A 24,068-nucleotide genomic window follows, 5' to 3' on the forward strand; every position below is an offset into this window, starting at 1 on the left:
CAGTATCTCAACCAGTTCTCCTATATAATGTCTCTGTTGGCAGAATATCTTAAAAGTTATTTGGGATTTGGCCCAGTGATACATTGAATGACACACTCCAATAAGAAGCCAGGACATTAGCAGACGATGTCAGACAAATAGATACCACTTGGTGAGAGAACCTGTGTAATTTGGGATTGAATATATAGATATATCCATGGATTAAAATCATCTCTAACGTTCTGGTTATCAACCAGCTAGTACTGATTCTGTACTTAACCTACATGATTCACTGCAGTAGGAGGACACACAAGATGGCATGGTGTATGGGATTTGGAAAATTCAGGCCCAATACACAGGTAAAAAGCTTGTATTGTTGGGTCAACCTATACAAAAAGTATAATCAAGTACCTTTACAACTGTAAGCTAAATACCTGGCAGCTTGATAGACACCAGAACGCATGGAAAATGACATGACCACTAAACTGAAGGAATCGAATCAGTTTTAGTTAGTTAGACGTAAAGTTTTCAGTCAGAAATGTTTTCAGGAACAACAAATCGTGTAGAACTGAGGAACCACAAGTATCCAGAAACAGGAGAAGGATAGGGCACATACAATTGATAAAGATGACCTTGGATTCAATACAAACAGCACCTGTTCCATGTAACACTAGAAGATCTGGTAAATCAATGGCTTGATTTGATTAGCTGTATAATTTAATGTAGGAAAGGTAGCAGCTAACATAGCAAATGTGAATGACCAGATATAATGGGAACTGCAGATGCTGGAGAATCCAAGATAACACATTGTGAAGCTGGATGAACACAGCAGGCAAAGCAGCATCTCAGGAGCACAAAAGCTCTCTGATGAAGGGTCTAGGCCCGAAAAGTCAGCTTGAATGGCCAGATAATCTTGTTTTGTGATTCTAGGACACCAGAGATAGCTCCTCTCCGTCCAAAATAGTTACATCAGATCCATAACATCTGTCCAACCCAGCTGTTGGCCCCTTGGTCCTTAATTTTTCATCCAAAAGACTGCACTATTGATACTGTAGTATTCTCTCCATTAGTTCTGCTTTGGAGTGGTTTGATTTTTATACTTGACGCCTGGATTGGGACTTGAACTTTGAATGTATAGTGAAAAGTATCCTGCAAATTACTCTCCCCAGAAGATAAATACTTAGACTACATCTATTTGCATTTAAAAATCTTGTGCATTAAAAAGTAGTAAGGGCCTGGTATTTTTCAATCTTTCATGCACAATTTACAAGCTTATACATTTATACTCTGGTGAGCGGAGCAGAATAGTATGCCAGATTTCTTTATCATTTTCATTCCCTTCTGCATTCAAACAGAATATACAATTCAATAGGGCAAGCTGCCTTCCTCCTGCCTACTGATTCAGCTGCGAAATGCTAGTTTTCCTTCAGTTATTACAAAACACATTGAACAGATGATTTTCAGTGAACAAAACATCCAACATTCATACATTTAAAATAGTTATTTTAGCAGAAACATAAATTTCAAACAAATGTGTTCTATATCTGGATGTTTTCTCACCAAGTCACACTTGATAAAAGAGCAATGTCCAAACTTTTCCCCCCCGCCGAGGTACCGCAATAAATAGTTAAGTCCACGAAGGCAAGAGAGCCACTGATTTGCATTTAATGGTTGTAACAACTGCTCAACAGTTACAAAGTACTGTTCTTATTCTACGGCGGTACCCATCAACTTGTGCTGATGCGAATAAAGTTTTCAGTCCCATTTTGATGCGACATCATGGATTGGGATATGGCACTTTGGTGAAGGTGCTTTATTGGGACAATTTATGATCCTCCAAAATCTGTATCTGCAATGAAATTTAATTTTGCACATTTATTCCTTCGTTCTGAAACTTTTGTTGAAGCTTCCTGTTCTTCTATATAAATTATATCTTCTATATAAAGGGGATGTGATAGCAAGTGGGATTATTGGTGGACTATTAAACTAGACCAGATAATGTTTTGGGGACTCGGGTTTGAATCTCACCATGGCAGACGGTGGAATTTGAATTCAATAAATATCTGGAACAAAGAACCGAATGATGACCATGAATCCATTGTCGATTGTCATAAAAACCCATCTGGTTCACTAATGTATTTTAGGAAAGGAAAATCATCCTTACCTGGTCTGGCCGACATATGGCTCCAGACCCACAATGTGGTTGACTCTGAACTACCCTCTGGGCAACTAGGAATGGGCAATAAATGCTGCCTAGCCAGTGACACCCTCATCCCAGGAATGAATAAAGAAAACAAAATTGTTGTTTGATAGTACAAAACTTCAGTACCTTTGCAACAAGATATTTGTCAAAGCTTTACGTCTTGCACTCAGGACAATTTGAAAGGGGGGAGAAACAACATTAATACTGCATCAGGGGACAGTGTCAACTGATTGAGAAGTGGCTGGTAGAGATGTCACAACGGAAATACAAAAATGACTTGACGATCGGCAGCGAGATGCAAGGGCCTGACACCACCATGCTAACTACTGAATTACAGAAAATTTAGTCAAACAAATCAAAATCCAGCAGCTCATTCTTGTTAGAAGTCAACGTCAAATAGAAGGAAAATTTAACTTCGAAACTAAAATTTTACACAGATGTAAAAGGGACAAATAAATAATGAAGGCTTCCGAAGAATCTATTTGTCATGAAATGTTATTTTCTTTTTCATTTGGTTTTTAAGAAGAGTAACCAAAACAGGTGCTTGAATTGTATAAATGCTGGCTTTTTTGATTTGCTCACAGGATGTGGGTGTCACAAGTTAGGTTAGCATTTATGTACCATCCTTAATGGCCCAGAGGGCAGTTGACAGTCAACAACATTGCTGATATAATATGGAAGGAAGAAAATACAATATCCATGATGAGAAAGTATGATGCAATGATCTAAAGATGATTGGTGAAGCATTAACATACATCTCTACCACAGAAACTAAGGGAAATTTACTTCTGTGGATTCTCAAACAGGAGTTGATGATTTCAGGTGCATTGCGCATATTTTAATTACAATGCACCCTTCTCCAGCTGGCCAGAAATGACAGTGTGAAGATGTTGAACATGAATAACTATTAATTTATAAACCAGAAAAATGATATCAATGTTGTTCTATCTTCCTCTTGGAATACTTGCTTTTAATCAAAATTTTACTCATTTGTTCTGCACCCAGTTTCAGAAATAGCCTGCAGTAAATGGGTTCAGAGCTTAGTGAGGCTCAAGCAACAAAAGGGTTTTAGAATGTCTTTCTATATGTACCATTTGCTTTTCGGATCCTTTTTTGAGTTACATCACCATTTTCTTCTTTTTTCCGCTTTACACAATCCGAACAAGATGCTCCTGCAACAAATCAAGGTACATACCCATTAAGGAACCAATGTTCAATTATCCCAGGAAAACGTCAATGTAAACAAGTTTAGGTCATTGATGACCATGCTGGAATTTTAAAAGTGCATGAATAAAGCTAAATTTCTCTTCCCTCTTCTCATATAATCCAGTGCATTACAGATATATCCATGGTTAATACAAATCCTAATGACTAAAGTCAAAGGGAAAGAGACTCAAAGATCAGTGATTGTATTTGAAGGAAAATTACTAAATTCATGATTCTCTTACCTCTCCCAAAATAAATTTTTAATGCCCAATTCAGGTTGTTTGTCACACACCAGGCATTTTTCTTGAACAGTTCCCTTTCCATAGGATGTTTATCAGCAAATCTTGTTGCAAAGTAACCATATACAAGGCAGAAAAGTACACTCTGGGAGAGGCAAAAGTACCACAAGCCTCCTTGTGGTACCATGAGCACCGTACTGAGTGCAGGAAGTCTGGCCATCCCTGTCAGTTTTGTAACAATGCTTACGTTTGTCTGATCAAAGGTCCTCTAAGCACGAATGCCATTTCTTTACCAACAACAAAAAGCCTTCACAGCTGCCTTGTGTATTTCAAAATTTGTCTAACCAATAAGAGGACAATGTCAAAAGTTACTGGTAAAGAACTACCTCAACCACATCCAACATATGCAATCATAATAAATGCAAAAAAGATGGTTCCATTAGGGAACCAAACAATAGTAATTATCTCTCCAAAAGTACTACATGATTCACTAAAAGTTACATTGAATGCCCAGTTCTTCTCTCTCTCTCTCTCTCTCTCTCTTCCCCCCCCACCACCAAAAACAAGGCTTCAGTTTTACCTACCTACCTGTTTCAAGACTTTAAGCAAAGATATTCAGATTGTGTCACAACAAATGAGATATTTTTACGTGAATAAAAATAACTAGATTATATGGAAAATTAGTAATATTAGACTATCTTGAATTTTGATTCATTTTCAGCAATCTCATCACCCTGTGTTTCCAACATTCAAACCATTGTCTTGTACTGCACACAACTTAACATAGGTCTTCAAAATCAGTACTGCTATAGAGGGGGAATCCTGTAAACTTCTCCCTCATTGGAACAAATTGTAAATATATTTCCACGTAATTCCACTTAAGACCATGAAGCATAGTCATAGAAGGGAACCATTCAGCCCACTAGATCTGCTCAGCCATTCAGCGAGATCATGGCTGATTTGATAATCCTCAACTACACTTTTCTGCCATTTCCATAGTCCTCAAATTCTTTACTATTTAAAAATGTGCATCTTCCTCAGCCTTGAATATATTTAATGACCCAGTTTCATCATGCCCTTGTGGTAAAAATTCTGTAGATTTACAACCTTAAGAAGAAATTCTTCCTCATCTGTCTTAAATCCATGACCACTTATTAAGATTATGCCCATTAGTCCTAGACTCTCCAACAACAGGACATGACTTTTCCACATCTACCCTGTCAAGTCCTTTTAGGAATCTTGTACGTTTTAAGAAGTTCACCTCTCATTCTTCCATGTTCCAACCTCTCCAGGCTCAATCTACTCATTTGCCCACCAACAAGACGACATCATAATCTCTCTCAAAATTTGCTATTAAGCACATACTTTATCAGGACCTTAATACTGAAAGAATAAAGAAGGGAGGTATTATCTAACTTCAGTCATTCAAATTATCATAAATTAGTATTCTTAGCATGATTAAAATCAATTTCATTGACAAGAAATGAACAAACATACTATTGCAAATAACAACTGTAATAAAAGACTTTAAATCTTCATTACATACACTAATTAACAAGGATTATTACAAATTATTTCCTGCTTGGAGTAACATTTTTTCCCTTTATATAATCTCCTCTACATCAAGTTTCACATTTCACTGAGAAGACCTGTCCTCCCACAATTTTAATTGCATAGCTGATGTGTACATGTAATGCAATTTAATCATATAGGAATTTGAGATATCTCAGAACATTAACAATACAGTTAATTTCAGATAATAAGGGCTGCAAGGAAATGTGGACTAATACTACTGCATTTTACCTTACCTAATATTGGACTTGTACTATCTGCAGAAGAACCATCTGGGGGAGAAAAAGCAATGTCAATTAACAAATAATCCAGTTATGATTCAGGCATATGAAGCAATTTATTTAATATTCAAGAGACTACAGGTCAGTAGTAGTATTGTTTGAACTACGGGGATAGTGCATCAGATTATTTACTTAGAAAACTGATTTACCACAAGTTGGAAGACAGATGATGCTCTGCGTTTCATCCTGATCAGCCAGAATTGATAAAAGTAATCCTTAGCGTCACAAATTTCTATTTGGTCAGCCCTTATGACATCAGAAAATAAGAATAAACTGTACAATTTGCTTTCACAATGTTCATTAAAAAGATTTCTGAAAGGCCAAAATTTTAATTTTGTAGTTGAACTAAATTTTAAAAAATATTAATACTTGTACTGATGAATAAATTGCACCCTCATCACTTTAAGCAAGCAAAATTCCAACTTAATAGCAATTGTTGGGTTGATACTGAACCTACAATTCAAACAGAAAATGCAAGGAAAATAGACAAGTCTGTTTTAAGTCTAAGGAGAGAGTAGGTAGCTCAATGCTACAAAGATGGGTCCTTCAAATTCAGGAAACAATTCTTGAATGCTATATTGATACATTTTCTCCAATTATAATAACGCAGTTTTGTTTTTGTTTAAAACTATGCATTACCAATATTTTAGTTCATGTTAGACTAGAAGCAAAGCTATAAACTTGTGCCATCCTTTTGATCAGATGCCAAGAGCTAAGCATTTGTCCAGTGCAAGATGTAAATTTTACTGAATCTCAGGTAACAACATAAAATATAATACGAGAAGGCTGCTGCATAATTCCAGTACTTCTTAAATTATATTAATGCCTACACTCAGAATATCTAATAATTCATTAAGGAGTATGGCTAAAATGGTAATGACAAAGTATAAGTAATCCAGTGTCCTAACTTAATCGCCAGAAATATGCATTCAAGTTTCATAATACAGCTGGAGAATTTAAGTTATTTAAATCAAACTGGAGTGAAAAATAATATTAGTAATAGTGAGCATGAAACTCAGTTTATAATAAAAACCAGGCAATTCACAGATGTCCTTTAGGGGAGCATCTTAAGTAACCTTATCTGGTTTGAATCGTGGGTCTAGACCACAGCATGGTGGCAGCCTTTGAAATGGCCCTGCATGCTACTGAGTTGTATTCACAAAGTAAAAGCAGCTCTCATCTTTTCGAAGGGAAATCAGTTTTAGTTTTACCAGTAATACACTCATCCAGCAAACAAAAGAGTGGCATAAGCACAATAGCCTTTATTTTCTGTTGCAAACTATTCATTTAAAGAGCCACTTTACAGAAAATCTAGCTATTGTGTTAACCAAATTTAAAACAAGATAACCCCTGGAATATATGGAGACATGCAGTACGTAAGCAGAGTCTTCGGTCCAACTAGTCCTTGCCAACCATTATCCTAAACTAAAAACTTGTCCCACCTGCTTGTGCTTGGACCATATCCCTCCAAATATTCCTTATTCATGTTCTTATCTAGATGTCTTTTAAACGTAACTGTACTGGCAACCACCATTTCCTTAAAAATATGCTCCCTAGTCTTGAAATCCCCCAACCTCATGAAAAGGCACCTGCCATTCACCTATCTATACCCTTCATGATATTATAAACCTCTCTAAGGTCACCTCTCAACTTCCTAGACTCCAGCAGAAAAAGTTCCAGCCTCTCCTTTTAAACTCACATCTTCCACTCCCAAAAACATCTTGATAAATCTCCTCTGAACGCTCTCCAGCTTAATAATATTCCCCCAAAACAGGGCAACCAAAACTGTGCTCCAGAAGAGGCCTCACCAATCTCCTGTACAAACTCAACACACAAAATCCTATACTCAAAGGTCTGAGCAATGAAGGCAAGCATCCTAAATGCCTTAACCTCCATTTCTATATGTGATGCAAACTTCAAAAGAATTATATACCTGAACCCCTAGGTCTCTGTTCCACAACACTACCCAACCACAACATTATACACAAGACAAAGAACTTCATCTGGCTCACTAACGTATTGTAGTAAAAGAAACCTGCTCAATCCTTACCCAATCTAGCCTGCACACAAGTCCAGGCTTCTAGACCCTTTCAAATGACCAAGCAAGCCACTTAATTAAATACAAGTTTAAAAAAAAGTCCAATGAGAGTAAAATCATATATGAGCCACGTAGTATCAACCAAAGGCACCAGACATGACAAAAGTACAGTCAGCAGGGTCAACTCTGCAAAGTTCTCACTAACATTTGAGCAGGTTTCAAAATTGAAAAAAATTGTCTCAAACAACAGACAGTCTGCCACAGAATAATACTTTTCAACCAACATCCTGGACTACACCATAACTACCCTCAAAGCACAGTATCGTTTTGGTTTGATTGTTAAAACAGAAGTCGTAAAATCAATACAAGCTAAGCACGGATTAACAAAATTAGTCTCTCCCTTACTATAATATATGTATGTATAAATTAAAAATTACATGTTAAATAGTGGTTACAATAATAGATCTCACTGATTTGCTGGTCAATCTGCATAGTATGAGACATCCAAAGTACTTCAAAGATCTGAAATTCCTTAAATGGATTTCCAGCTTTTCTTTCAAAAATTTATCTAATCAATTCTCACCGAAAGCAGCTCCTAATCAAACAAATTTCTACGGGTGCACACTTCATCAAAATGGCTCTCTCGCCAGATTGTCTGGACCCTCTAACTCTGCTCATGTTAGTCCTGATGGTGAGATTCACGAGAAATACTTTTCTCTAAACCCTCAGGGACAACCCTTCACACTGTATGGTCACATCTGCCCAGTTAAATTACTTGAAGTAACAGAAATAGCACAGCAACCCTGATGTTTATCTGTCATCCAGCTCTTGGATTCACTCTGTCATCTTCAGCATGTCATCTTAATCCCATGTGTACTACACTACTATAGAAATGAGATAATTGTGATCGTGGTCTTTTATCTAGCAATCAACTTCAGTTTTCTCAAAAATAAAGTTTCAGTTTTAGTTTTTCTAGAAACCTGAAGATTGACTTTTCCTTTCAGTTAAGGTATAATTCAAAATAAATACAAGCTTTGTACTACTTAAATACTGCTACTGAACATGGATGACCTTGTCTTGTTATCAAATAGCATATCTCTTCAACTGCTTGCAAGCAAGGTGCTGACTGCACCCAACTGTATTTGCAAATTTCACAACAATGTTCAACTATAGATGCAATTCTGCAATTAGACAATGCTTGATGGGTAATTCCAAGGTCATAAATTACAATGAAAACCAATTTAGGACTGTCAGTCAGGCTGGCAGAATGGTGCATTTGCATGTACTGGATGCTACACATTATTACAAATGGCCCTGTTCTTATGCAGGCAGAAAGAATGTGTACATACACTGCACCCCACTCAACTCAAAATAATGACAGCCACTTGTCTGCTGGTTCATTTTTTAGGGCACCATCTTGAACAGAATCAACCACAAAAACAGAAGTTGCTGGAAAAGCTCAGCAGGTGTCAGTGTCTGTGAAGAAAAACAAGTCAGTTAACTTTTAGGGTCCAGTGGCCCTTCCTCAGAATTAACCTACCTCGTTTTAAGGCTTAAACAAAGCCTATTTATTGTCATTCACTGGTGAATTTCTCATGGCAAATAATCTAACAATCACAGTCTACTTGACACCCAATCACCCCCTTCTCTTACACAGTCAGAATGTTTTACTTCCTGTTAATATCATAAACAGGAGCAGCAGTAGGCCATTTGGCCCTTTGAATATGGTCTGCTATTCAATATCATAGCTGATCATCCCACTTAATACCCTGTACTTGCTTTCTTCCCATATTTTTTGATCTCTAACCCCCCAGAACTCATTCCTTTTTGAAAATGTTCAATGTTGTAGCCTCAACAACTCTGTGGCAGAGAATTCCACATATTCACCATTGCTGGATGACAAAATTTCTGCTCATCTCAGTCCTGAATGACCTACACCTTTCCTTCAACTCCCTTGGTCGCCCTTCTACAAGACGTGCCCTGATTCTTCTAAATTCCAGTGATCATAGTCCTAACAGATCCAGTTTATCTATGTACATTAGTCTTGCCATCCTAGGAATCAGTTTGGTAAACCTTTGTTTTGCTCCCTCCACAGCCAGAACATCCTTCTTCAAATAAGGAAACCAAAACTACATACAATAATCCAGATGTGATCTCACCAGGGCCCTGTACAATTGCAGCAAGACATCCCTGCACCCGTAATCTAATTCTGTCACTATGAAGGCCGAAATACCACTTGTCTTCTTGACCAACCTCTGCACCTGCTTACTTACTTTCAGTGTTATGGACCAGACCAAACTCTCTCAAACAATATTAAGGAGATAGCCTAGACCCTAACTTTTTCTAATTTTAAAGGCAAGTGCCAAGTGTTGTGTTCCAGGTGCAATTCAACTGGTCAAACAACCAGTCTTGAAGTAAAACATACTTTGTTCATACACCATAGTTAAAACACAGCAAAAGAAAGAATTGGAATGACAACTCTATTGGAAAGCTGAAGTGAATAATAGATTATTTTATTACTAAACAGTAACTCTTCCAGTATAGTAACATCCCATAAACACACCCTTGGGAAAATTCAGTAAAGTAGATTGTTTGACATTCAATTCTCGAAACAGGAGAGAACCCCCAGCTTTTAGCTGTAACAGAAATGCAAAATAGCTTCCACATCAGCTTCAAGGCCCCAGCAGCAAGGGCAACGGAAAAAACTAAAAATCCTGGTTCTATCGGAGCTTGACTCCACCCATTCAGACTGCTTCTATTGTTCGGACTTTAGAGAAAAAAACCCCAAGGCCTCACAAGCTGTTTACTTTATAGGCTTTGAAGCAGACTGCTGAGTGCCTACCCTATCCTTTCTTCATGAAAAAATCCAGGACCAAATATACCTCTTAAAGCAACTCTATCATCACATCAGGGTCATATACAATGATGCCCAGGTCTGATTGCACCCCCCCTTTCCCAGCTGATGACAATTAGATTATAAACTACCTTTATTTTTCCTATCTCCCATTTAAGCATGTTATATTTCATCTGATATGCATTTGCCGACTCAAATCAACTTGTTTAAAATCATAAACGATGCATTTCTACATCGTTCTCATAGTTCACTCTCCCAGCCAGTTTTACGTCATCTGCAAACTTAGAGATATCACACTTCACAGAATCCCCAGAGTGTGGAAGCAGGTCATTTAGCCCATTGAGTCTATACTGACACTCTGAAGAGCAGCTCACCTAGACCCACCCCTGTCCTAAATCTGTAATCCTACATTTCCCCATGGCTAATCCATCTAGCCTGCACGTCCCCAGATACCACTGGCAATGCAGCATGGCTAATCCACACTCCTCATCTAAATACAGCCAGCCAGATAGCATGAGAGGAGCAGGAAAGTTGACGTTTTGGGTCAGGAGCCTTTTTCCTGACCAGAAACATCAACTTTCCTGCTCCCCTGATACTGCCTGGCCTGCTGTGCTCCTCTAGCTCCACAATGTGTTGTCTGACTCCAGCATCTGGAGTTCTTACTATCTAAAAGTTATAACCCCTCATCAAATAATTTATTTATTGTATGACCATTGATATAGGAGTAGAATTTAGGCTCAATAGCCTTCGAGCTCTACCATTTGATCATGGCCAGTATGTTTCTCAACATCATCCTCCTAGCTTCTCTAAATAAGTCTCGATCCCCTTACTAGTACATTATGAGTTGCTGAGGTCATAGCACTGATTCCTGCCATACTCCAGTCACTGCCTGCCACTCAGTAAAAGATCCGCTTATTCTTACTTTTAGTTTCCTGTCTGCCAACTAGGTCTCTATCCATGCCAGTATAATCCCCCATTCCAATATCTTGAGACCTATATTGGACCTTATCAAAAGTCTTCTGAAAGTCCAGATAAACCACATCCACTGGCTACAACTTATCACTCTATTGATTACAACCTTAAAACATGACTTTCCTTTCATGAGTCTATGCTGACTGCCCACTGGTAGCAAAGTGTTCCACAATTAAATCCTTTCTAATGGACTCTAGCATTCTCTTCACTATCAAGGTCAGGCTAACTGGTCTGTAATTCATGGTTTTCTCTCATCTTCTGGTTTAAAGAGTAGGTTCTATCAGACACCCTCCAATCCATATGAATTGTTCCCAAATCTATAGAATCTTGAAAGTTGACAACTAACGCATCCACTAGGGTTACTTACTTAAGCAAACTAGGATGTAATCATTCAGCCCCTGAGATTTATCAGCCTTTAATCCCATCAATTTTGCCAACACCTCCCTATTAATACTGATTTCTTGCATTCTATCCTCTCACTAGACTCTGTATTCCCCAATGTTACTGATGTCTTCTTTTGTGAGGACAGAACAAAAATATGTACTTAATTGTCATTTCTGCTCTTTGTTCCCCATTACAACTTCCCTGTTTCTGACTGTAAAGGGACATACATCTGTCTTCACCAACGTTTTTTCTACATACCTATAAATCCTTTACATTCAGTTTGTATGTTCCCTGCAAGCATACTCATATTCTATTTTTCCTCTCTTAATTCAATCCCTTTGTTGAAATCTAAACTGCTCCCATTCCTCAAATTTAGAGAGTTTAGGTAAATTTAGGTAAATTTGTATACCCTCCCTTGAATGTAATTTCTCCTGTTAGCCATGGTTGAGCCATCTTTCCCATTTTATTTCTGAGCCAGACAGAATGAACAACTGCTGCAATTTCTCCATGTATTCCTCAAATGTTTGCCATTTCTTATTCACCATCAACCCTTTAAGTAACATCCCCCAATTTATTATAGCACCTAATACATCATAGTCCTTAACTTAAGGAAACTAAGATTAAGGATCAACTATATCACTTTTTGTCTTAAATGATGAATTCTATCATATTATGTCACTGTTCCCCATGAGGCCTCATACAGCTTGATTGCCAATTATTCTCTTCTCAATATAGGATACCTAATCCAGGATGGTATATTCTCTAGTTGGTTCTTGAACATATTAATCCAGAAACCCATCTCATATACACTCGAGATTGAAGTCACCCGTAATTGCAGCCCTACCTTTGTTTGTTTCTCTAAATTACTTTTTAAAATGCCTTCCCCAACATTATCACTACAGTTCGAGAGTCTATGTATAAAGCTGTTTTTGGCCCTTTCGTATTCCCAAACTCTACCCATACAGATTCCACTTCAGAGTTAACATCCTTCCTCAATTTTTTTTTCCTTTAACTAGTAATGTTGCCCTACCTCCTTTTCCATTTTGCTCAGGCACAAAGAGACTGAGACACAGAACCCAAACATAGGATGAGAAGCATTGTTGAATTTGCTCTCTCAAAGCATTATTTCTGCATGGGTCACTTCTTAAGACATGAATTAAATAGCAGATGTTCCCCTGCATTATATTTACCTATTTTACTGTATTTCCGTTCATCAGGATTCATTTTTGCAGGCTTGAAAAAAACACATGCTCTTACTAAAATTGTGACTATCTACTGCCTCAAAAAAGATTTACAGTGCAAGACAATAATCAGGATAAAAAGTAATTCCTCATGTGTCTGAACCCAAGATCTTTAACAGATGACTTACCTGGGCTCTTCCTCCTGCAAATCTGTGCCACCAAGTCATGGAAATACTGAGGCATACATTCAAATTGGTCACCGTAGGATACTATTTTAATCCCGTGCAGCAGCATCTCTGCCTGCAACTTAAAGAAATGATCATGGCTATCCTTTCGCACGAGCATGAAGTGCTCCAGGTCCATTTTGTCTTGAACAGAATACAAAAATAGTGCTTGAAAGATCTGATCACGCAGAGTTTCTCCACAGCCCAAAAATACAAATGACTTGGTACGGTACAGGTCCTGAAATTCTTCCTATCAGGGAAAAGAAACCCAAACATATTGTTATAAGACCTCCATCAAGAGAATGTTTTCCCATGTGTATTAAAAGCATAAACATCCTTAATGTAAAGTGGTAGAAGTAAATACACACTCAGATTGTTCAAGACTACAATAATACTGTGAACACAACTTTACTCTGTATGAACAAGTTCAATTTTAAACTACATTGGAACAATTGCAGGTCATTTTCATAGTTATTCTTGTTCCATTTTGCTTCCTTGTTTCTGTACCAAAATTAACATTGCACGGTTTTTAAACCAAAGATGAGATAAGTTGGCATGGCTTTTATTTCAGAAAAAATTTGCTTTGAAAAATTTTCAAAAAGGAAAACCAACTTAATGATGCGGGATACCCCAAACTTAAAGAGGTAAAGAAATCCTGTTTCAGCACAATTCTAAAGTCAGTGATGAAAGAAAGTTTGAGTGTACCTTTCAAACTAACCCATTCTAATATAGAGTTATGAAATTCAGTATTGGACTCTTTCTTCCACACAATATTACATTCGGATTTCAGCAATGGCGACCCTGTAAACTTGTCTTCCTCATTCTTAGACATTGTTCATGAGATGCTGTTTCAAAACCTGAAATTACTGGAGAAGCTCAGCAGGTCTGGCAGCATCTGTGAAGAGAAATATGAATTAATGTTTATGGTCCAGCGTCCCTTCCTCAGAACCCGACTCACCACCAAGTCCCTAATACATTTACTGATACAGAAAGGCAAGCATGCACGTGCACACAGATGTGCAGGTACACTTGTCACTTTCTCTCCCCTCTTCCTCAACGGACCTGAAACATTAACTCTGATTTCTCTCCACAGATGATGCCAGGCTTGCCAAGCTTATCCAACAATCTTTAAATCTTAATCGTCGTCTTAGTCTTTAACTTAAATTAAGGAAACTATGTATTAGGTGCTAGCCAGCTATGATAAATTGGGGAACATTTCCAGAAATTTCTGTTTCTATTTCTGGTTTACAGCATCTGCAGTTCTTTCGGTTTTAATTAAATGTTATTTTACATCTGCCAGAAAGCCACCCTGATGGTGGTGGGTCACATCAGGTCTGGAATCCAGTTAGTGTAGGGCCTGTCTGGGGGGTGGGTTCAAATCTAGAGTAGAGAAGAAGGAAAGAGAAAGTGAGCAAACGTGCATCTGTCTGTGGGCATGTACATCTGTGCGCACACGCATACCTGTCCTTGCGTGTCAATGACTGTATTAGGGGCTTGGTGGTTAGTCAGGATTTTACAGACTGGTAGTTATCCCTGAGTTAGAGTGGGTTTTTAAGTCTCCAACTTCTGCTAGTTAACTCTAAAGCTTAACTTAGTCACAACCCTTTGAATTCTGACTTTTTTTGAAGTTCTCCAGACCCAGGCAATTTGCCCATCAGAATCTTCAACTTCCCAGGCAATTTCCAGAGACTCAATTGCTTCGAGAAGTTAATTCTAGTCAAAACTGCACAACTAAGCTAGCCATCAGAATATCAAACAAATCTAATAAGTGTAATCTGAAGATGAAGGAGTTCATCTTCTCTGGGGTTTGTATTAAAAGATGCTAGTTCATACAGCTCAAGGCAGTTTGACAAGTGACAGAAAGTTGCAAAAACAATCATTCCATCTTCAGTGTTGTATTCTTTCAAACATTTAAATATAGCCCATTCTCTTGGACCAAGATAAAAGATGCATTGATGTCAGAGCAGCACAGTTAAAGAATATTGGTCTAATTGCAGAAGAAATCTGTCAGGACAAAGCTCTGATCGTGTCAAGTCTACAGTTATGAATCGTGAGAAACAAAAGAGAAGCTACTAGTGACCCTCTTATGGCACAGAGAAAGTGTCTCTATCCCTGGATCAGGGAATCTGAGTTCAGGTCCCTCTTGCTCCAGAGGCATGAAATAACATCTCTGAACAGGTTGATTAGAACAATAGTTTCAGAGATAGTAGGAACTGCAGATGCTGGAGAATCTGAGAAAACAAGGTGTAGAGCTGGATGAACACAGCAGGCCAAGCAGCATCAGAGGAGCAGGAAAGCTGACGCTTCTGGCCTAAACCACCGAAGCGTCAGAAGCAGGAAAGCTGACACTTCGGCAATTTAGGCCAGAAGCATCAGCTTTCCTGCTCCTCTGATGCTTCTTGGCCTGCTGTGTTCATCCAGCTCTACATCATGTTATCTCATGATTAGAAAAATAAGTCATTTTAAAAAACACAATTAAATGGAGCAGGCTGCTCCACAAATGTCTCCATTCTCATTTACGATAGGCCCAGCACATTTGTACCAAGCATAAAGTTGGAGTATTTTAAAACTACCACCAGTCAGAAGTGACAAGTAGATGATCCATCTTGGCAGCCACCAAGTCAGATTCCAGTCTTCAGCTAATTCAAAAAAATCCACATGATATCAAAAGAACATTAAGCGCACTAAATGCAACATAGGCAATGGGTACTGATGACATCTTGACCGAAGTCATCCTCCAGAACTAGCCACACCCTTAGCCAAAATGTACTCATGCAGCTTCTGCAATATAGAAAACTACACAGCTTTGAGCAATCTACGGAAAAACAGAACAAATCCAATTTGGCCAATCTCCACCTCATCAAAAGTACTGGGAAGTATTGCCAGTGTTGTCAAGTGACACTTATTCAGCCTGCATCACAGCTCCAGACTGCCAAACAACACTGGTACAAACATGGACCAAAGACTAAGTTATAAAATAAAAATCAAATGAGATACTATTTTTGAGAGCAAGACAGCATTGAAAGTCAAGCACAAGAAGCTCTAATGACACTGCAGTCAAGGGTAACAAAAACTCTCCACTAGTTGGAGCCATAGCAAGAATACAGTGTTGTTGTTTCAGGAGGCCAATCACTTCAGGCCTTGGACATCATTCCAGGTGCCACAAAATAGCATCAGAGAGCCAGAATGTCGGCTGTTTTCATTACCATAATAGTTGGGGTTTTCTGACTATTGTATGCCCAGCAAAATTCAATTCCTCAAATACTGAAGTCATCCATTTTTACATAACAGAAAGACCCTGGACAACATTAGGTTTGGGCTGATGAAGGGGCAAAGTAATACTCATAACCACACCAAAGCCAAGAAAATTCTATAAACTGTCTACAATATTCAATGGGCGGACAGTCTCCACATTCCTGACAGAATAGCTCCAACAATCAAGAAGCTCAATACGATCTAGGCAAAAGCAACCTATCTGATTGACACTCCTTTCACCACAGTAAACATTCACTCTCTCCACCTGCAAAAGTACAATGCTAGGATATACCATCTACAAGATATGCTGCAGCATCTCAGCAAGGCTTGTCTGACAGCACCTTTCAAATGCACAATCTTCACTACCTTGATAATAAGGTCGTCAGGTGCATGGAAATATCACAATAAATGCACCACTATGTTATTGCTCCTTCAGTCTCCGGATCAAAATTCTACAAACCTGTCCCTAACAACATGAAACGCCTCAGATCAAGTAGGTGGCTCACCGTCACTTTCTCAAAGGCAATTAGCAACAAAGGCTCACATCAATGAGCAAATTTTTTTTTAAAAAAAGCTGAATTTGTATTAGGTACCAAAGAAAGAGCAGTCTAAACTGATGGCTAATGACAGAATGTTGCTGTATTTGTCCATAAAATATGAAAATTCAAATTAAAAAGAACATAATTTAGCAAAGATATGAAACCACATTCTGAGCATCCAGCAAGAAAATTATTGCTATTTGGGTTAACTACTGCTGGGACACTGCTAATTCAAATACGACAAAGAACTCAAAAATAAATGTACTTCATTTATACTGGCATTCAGGATGGAAAAAGAGAAAAAAAAAACAGAAAGGCATAAGGCAAAGTTATAGGGAAAAAGACAGTTAAAGAATATCAGATCAGCCATGATCTCATTAAACAGTGGAGCAGTCTCAATGGGTCAAATGGCCTATTTCTGCTCCTACATCTTACAGAAACTATCAACTGACTGGGTGTTTTTAAAAAAAAAGTACAAGGAGCACTAACTCATACTTAATAATTTCATCGTGAATGACAAACATTGCACATAAACACTTCCTATTTGTACTTCTCAAGCCTCAGTGAGGCTGTCATACTATGAATAAGTATTATTTTCCTCATTAACAGGAAGTCTGGTCATTGCTTGCTTTTGTTTTGACATGATTATAAACAAGTGTTAACAATTGTTGTTTCATTGTTCACTTGTATTATTTTATGAAAGCATTTTCAGCAAAGTGTTCATTTAAGAGATAAATTAATAGCTACCATCAAATCTTGATCATGCATTACATCCTTGTATCCTGATGGATCCAACACCAGACCACAAGGATCTGTGAATAGTCCATGTATATGAAGGACACTGTATTTCTGTAGTCCTCTGGCCCACTGAACCACCTAAAAAAAGCACAAAGTCTGCAAATTAAAATCAGTGGGAAAGATAATGCAGGATCACTGACTACTTTCCCTCAATTGTTCACAACTTCTAAACTTGTCAGTTTTCAGAATATTGCTCGGAACTCCGGCTTCACCGTAGATCAGGGTACTATGAATTTCATTAGTACTGTGCAAGTGCCACATGTCAACTCTGCCATATACCAGAATCAACATCAGACAGAATCTCTCTAAACATCCAGCAAGTGTGCAACCAAAAACAGCAATTTCTGGAATTCCACACCACATATCTTGGCACAGTCATGACTTAATTTTGCATTAATTCATTGTGTATTATGCATTTGAACTGTCATGAAAACCAATGAGTAGCTACTGGGCAACATGGACAATACCACAACAAACGTAGCTCATAACCCTCATATAAAACCAATACATGTACACAGCATGCATACAATGAAAGCTAAGTTACTTATATAATTAGACCACTAATGGTGTTGAAACAACATTTTTGACACTCTGGATTGTGAGGGAGAGCACCTGCAATATTCAGAATAAATGTCAAAATACATGCTGTTCTGCAACACGCTGCATAACTTTGTCATCACGAGGCTAACAAATACACAGCGGTTAAGGATTTAGACGAAGAAATGAGAAAGCGGTTAGGAAATCAATACAAACCCCTCCTGGCCAGCCTGTTTGTGAAGAGATCACTAGAATGATATAACAGACATCAGAATCCTAATTCCCATTTCTCCAAACATCCCAGACATTACCTTCTTCTGTCATTGACTATTGGTTAATTGCAAATTTTTTCATCTAAATTTACGAATGCAACCATGCTGTACTGCACAAAAACACAAATCAATCACCCTAAAGCATTCCTTAAATACTCAATTTCAGTACCCTTGTCTATCCTAGAGCAGCCTCACGGCTGTCGACTTGTACAGATGGTCTTGGGAGGCTAACACTGAACTTGGTGCCTGTTGCCAACCAAAAGAGAAATGGCAGAATAAAGTGGACCAACACTCACTTCCTGAGAAAAAGACAGCAGGTTTCTGCTCCATGCAGCCTCCACCATACTCTCTGGGGAGAACTGCGGCTATCAGTAATTTACTGAAAAACTTGATGTTGATCAATTGGGCCAAAGGGCTGAGGAATGACAGATGGAGTTTAATTTGGATAAACTAGTGGTTTTGCATTTTGATAAAGCAAAAAAGGGCTAAAGACTTGTACAGTGAAAGGTAAGGCCCTGGTTGCGTTGTCAAACAGAGAGACCCAGGGTCCAGATACATACTTCTTTGAAAGTTGCGTCACAGGCAGACAGCGTGGTAAAGGTGTTCAGCAGGATTGCCTTCATTGCTCAGACTAAGAATAGGAGTTGGGACATCATATTGAGATTGTACAGGATGTTGGTGAGGCCACTTTTGCAGTACTGTGAAAAGTTCTGATCATTCTTATACAGGAAGAACATTAAATTGGAGAAGGTTCAGAAAAGATGTTCCAGGATGTTGCTGGGACTAGACCGTTTGAGTTATAAGAAAGAGCTTGAATGGCTGGGATATCTTTCACTGAAGTATACGTGGTTTAGGGGTGACCTTATAGAGATTTAGAAAATCCATGAGGGGCATAGATAACCCTGGGTGTCCTTTAGCATGAATCACAGAAATATTGTCCTTCATTGCTAGAAAGATGGAGTTTAAAAACAGGGACGTTATGCTGCAGCTGTATAGTGTGCTGGTGAGGCCACACCAGGAATAATGCATACAGTTTTGATGTCCTTACTTGAGAAAGGAAGTACAGGCACTTGAGGTGGTGCAGAGGAGTTTCACTACGTTGATTCCAGAGTCAAGAGGGTTGGCTCTAAGAGAAATTCAACAGACTGAGACCAAACTCATTGGAATTTAGAAGAACTGGGTGTGGTCCTATAAAGACATATAAAATTATGCAAGAGAACAGATTAGATAGAAGCAGGGAGGTCAATTCCACTGGCATGTGAAACTAGAAGTAGGGAGCATAACTTAAAATTAAGGGGAAGCAGATTTAGGACTGAATTGAGGAGGAACCTCTTTACCTAAAAGGGTTGCGAAGCTGTGTAATTCCCCACCGAGTGAAGCAGTTTGGGCTACCTAGTTGAATGTTTTTAAGGCAAAGTTAGATAAATTTTTGAACAGTAAAGTAGTTAAAGGGTTATAGTGAGCAGGCAGTTAAGTGGAGCTGAGACTATGAAAAGATCAGCCATGATCTTATTAAATGGCTGAGCAGGCTCAATGGGCTGGATGGCCTACTCCTATTCCTACTTCTTTTGCTAGTGTTCTTATAAAGTGAATAGCAAAGATCTTTTCCTTAGGGTGGGGGGAGTCCAAAATAAGGGAGCATATTTTTAAAGGTGAGAGGAGAAAGATTTACAAGGGACCACCCAAGAGGCAACTTTTTCACACAGCGGGTGGTTTATATGTGGAATGAACTGCCAGAGGAAGTGGTAGATTCAGGTACAGTTAGAACATTTAAAAAGACATTTGGGTAGGTACATGAATAGGAAATTTTAAGAGGTATATGAGCCAAACGCAGACAAGTGGGACTACTTTAGTTTGGGAAACATGGTGGTCATGGGAGAGTTGGAGCAAACAGTCTATTTTTGTTAATCAAGCTATGCTTTCATAACCGCACTGATATAGAACATAGAACATAGAACAGTACAGCACAGAACAGGCCCTTCAGCCCACAATGTTGTGCCGACCATTGATCCTCATGGATGCACCCTCAAATTTCTGTGACCATATGCATGTCCAGCAGTCTCTTAAATGACCCCAATGACCTTGCTTCCACAACTGCTGCTGGCAACGCATTCCATGCTCTCACAACTCTCTGCGTAAAGAACCTGCCTCTGACATCCCCTCTATACTTTCCACCAACCAGCTTAAAACTATGACCCCTCGTGCTAGCCATTTCTGCCCTGGGAAATAGTCTCTGGCTATCGACTCTATCTATGCCTCTCATTATCTTGTATACCTCAATTAGGTCCCCTCTCCTCCTCCTTTTCTCCAATGAAAAGAGACCGAGCTCAGTCAACCTCTCTTCATAAGATAAGCCCTCCAGTCCAGGCAGCATCCTGGTAAACCTCCTCTGAACCCTCTCCAAAGCATCCACATCTTTCCTATAATAGGGCGCCCAGAACTGGATGCAGTATTCCAAGTGCGGTCTAACCAAAGTTTTATAGAGCTGCAACAAGATCTCACGACTCTTAAACTCAATCCCCCTGTTAATGAAAGCCAAAACACCATATGCTTTCTTAACAACCCTGTCCACTTGGGTGGCCATTTTAAGGGATCTATGTATCTGCACACCAAGATCCCTCTGTTCCTCCACGCTGCCAAGAATCCTATCCTTAATCCTGTACTCAGCTTTCAAATTCGACCTTCCAAAATGCATCACCTCGCATTTATCCAGGTTGAACTCCATCTGCCACCTCTCAGCCCATCTCTGCATCCTGTCAATGTCCCGCTGCAGCCTACAACAGCCCTCTACACTGTCAACGACACCTCCGACCTTTGTGTCGTCTGCAAACTTGCTGACCCATCCTTCAATTCCCTCGTCCAAGTCATTAATAAAAATTACAAACAGTAGAGGCCCAAGGACAGAGCCCTGTGGAACCCCACTCACCACTGACTTCCAGGCAGAATATTTTCCTTCTACTACCACTCGCTGTCTTCTGTTGGCCAGCCAATTCTGTATCCAAGCAGCTAAGTTCCCCTGTATCCCATTCCTCCTGACCTTCTGAATGAGCCTTCCATGGGGAACCTTATCAAATGCCTTACTGAAGTCCATATACACCACATCCACAGCTTGACCCTCATCAACCTTACTAGTCACATCCTCAAAAAACTCGATAAGGTTTGTAAGGCATGACCTACCCCTCACAAAGCCGTGTTGACTGTATTTGATCAAGCCATGCTCTTCCAGATGGTCATAAATCTTATCCCTCAGAATCCTTTCTAACACCTTGCAGACGACAGACGTGAGACTTACCGGTCTATAATTGCCGGGGATTTCCCTATTTCCTTTCTTGAAGAGAGGAATTACATTTGCCTCTCTCCAGTCCTCAGGTACGACTCCAGTGGAGAGCGAGGATGCAAAGATCTTCGCAAGTGGCGAAGCAATTGCATTTCTCGCTTCCCAAAGCAGCCGAGGACAAATCTGATCCGGGCCTGGCGACTTGTCAATCTTAATGTTTGACAAAATTTTCAGTACATCAGCTTCCTCTATCTCTATCCATTCCAGCATGCACACCTGCTCTTCAAAGGTTTCATTCACTACACAGGTCGTTTCTTTCGTAAAGACAGAAGCAAAAAACTCATTTAGGGCTTCCCCTACCTCCTCAGGCTCCACACACAAGTTCCCTATGCTATCCCTGATCGGCCCTACTCTTTCTTTGACCATTCTCTTATTCCTCACGTAAGTGTAAAATGCCTTTGTGTTTTCCCGGATTCCTTCTGCCAAGCCTTTCTCGTGCCCCCTCCTGGCTCTCCTCAGACCATTTTTGAGCTCCTTCCTTGCCTGCATGTAATCCTCTCTAGCTGAACTTGACCCTAGCTTCCTCCACCTTATGTAAGCTACCTTCTTCCTTTTCACTAGAAGCTCCACCGCTCTCGTCATCCAAGGTTCCTTTATCTTACCCCGTCTTGCCTGTCTCAGAGGGACATATTTACTCATCACTCCCAACAACTGTTCCTTAAACCATCTCCACATGTCTATAGTTCCCTTACCATGGAACAACTGCTCCCAGTCCATGCTTCCTAACTCGTGTCTAATCGCATCATAGTTTCCTCTTCCCCAATTAAATATCCTCCCATTCTGCCTAATCCTCTCCTTCTCCATAGCTATGTAGAATGAGAGAGTGTTATGGTCACTATCACCAAAATGCTCTCCCACCACAAGATCTGATACCTGCCCCGGCTCGTTTCCGAGCACCAAGTCTAGAATGGCCTCTCCCCTCGTCGGCCTGTCAACGTACTGCGTTAGGAAACCCTCCTGAACACACCTTACAAAAACAGCTCCATTCAAATCTTCTGCTCGAAGGAGGTTCCAATCAATATTAGGAAAGTTAAAGTCACCCATTACAACAACCCTACTGCGTCCACACTTTTCCAAAATCTGTCGACCTATGCTTTCTACAATCTCCCTGCTGCTATTGGGGGGCCTGTAGTAAACCCCTAACGAGGTGACTACTCCCTTGCTGTTCCTAATTTCCACCCATACTGACTCAGTAGGCAGATCTTCCTCGACAATGGAAGCTTCTGTAGCTGTGATACCCTCTCTGATTAGTAGTGCTACACCCCCTCCTCTTTTTCCCCCCTCCCTATTCTTTTTAAATGTTCTAAACCCTGGAATATCCAGCAACCATTCCAGCCCATGAGAAACCCATGTCTCTGTTATGGCCACAACATCATAGCACCAGGTACTGATCCATGCTCTAAGTTCATCACTTTTATTCCTGATACTCCTTGCATTAAAGCAAACACACTTTAACCGATCCCTTGGTTCCTTCCCAGGAAAATCCTTCCCACTAGCTGGTCTACCTCTTGCTACTGCCTCACCTGCATCAACGCTCACAATCTCAAATATCTCTCAAACCTTTTCACAAATTGTAACCCACGGATTCATTGGCCATAACTGACCTTGCACGAGATACAGTTGCAGCAGAGGGTTGCTGTTGTTTGTGCTGCAATGGAAATTATAGCATCAACTATCAGACAATGATTTATTGTTGGTTCACATGTGTAAATTGAGTTGACCACCATTACTATCAATCATGTTGAGAATGATTCTTGCTGTGGCCAGTGGACATATCAGCATTTGCCATGGACTTACAAATGGTTTATCACCTCTAGCTTACCCCTATAGGCTCTCCCACAGTGAGGACATCATTCATTAGTCTATAGAGATTATAGTGGATTGTTGGCTCAAACAATTGTCCTGTCTTGATTCTTCCTACATCATTCTTTCAGTGTCTATTCTTATTGATTAGTTTTGGCCAGAATACTCACCTGAACCCAAAGTGGATCCAGAGTGTCTGTTCACCAGGCATGCACTCTCATCCTTCAGTAAACCAGCAGTAGTTTCCTTGCCTTCTGCCCTTTCTGCAGTTCACTCACACCTAATGTCTCACTATTTGCCTACACTATGCTCTTCCGTTCATTATGCACCATGCCACTAGTTCATGTTCTCCAACTGCTCTCACCTTTAAACCCCAATTCACTGCCTTGTAACT

At 39.5% G+C, this 24,068-nt stretch overlaps 1 protein-coding gene across 2 annotated transcripts in view; it reads right to left on the reverse strand.

Annotated features, from left to right (window-relative positions):
• Positions 1–1,630: 1,630 nt before the first annotated feature.
• Positions 1,631–24,068, reverse strand: part of LOC125460834 (protein FAM118A-like) — a 50,657-nt gene continuing 28,219 nt past the window's right edge. For both annotated transcript variants that reach the window (XM_048548880.2, XM_059652375.1), the window contains 5 exons: positions 17,675–17,803; positions 13,098–13,383; positions 5,436–5,471; positions 3,274–3,354; positions 1,631–1,828 (listed from right to left, as the gene is read on the reverse strand). In XM_048548880.2, coding sequence (XP_048404837.1) covers positions 1,806–1,828; positions 3,274–3,354; positions 5,436–5,471; positions 13,098–13,383; positions 17,675–17,803 — 555 coding nt within the window. In that variant the 3' untranslated portion in view covers positions 1,631–1,805. The remainder of the gene's footprint in view (positions 1,829–3,273; positions 3,355–5,435; positions 5,472–13,097; positions 13,384–17,674; positions 17,804–24,068) is intronic.

The sequence above is a fragment of the Stegostoma tigrinum genome, chromosome 18 (assembly GCF_030684315.1).
Source record: "Stegostoma tigrinum isolate sSteTig4 chromosome 18, sSteTig4.hap1, whole genome shotgun sequence".
Taxonomy (NCBI): Eukaryota; Metazoa; Chordata; class Chondrichthyes; order Orectolobiformes; family Stegostomatidae; genus Stegostoma; species Stegostoma tigrinum.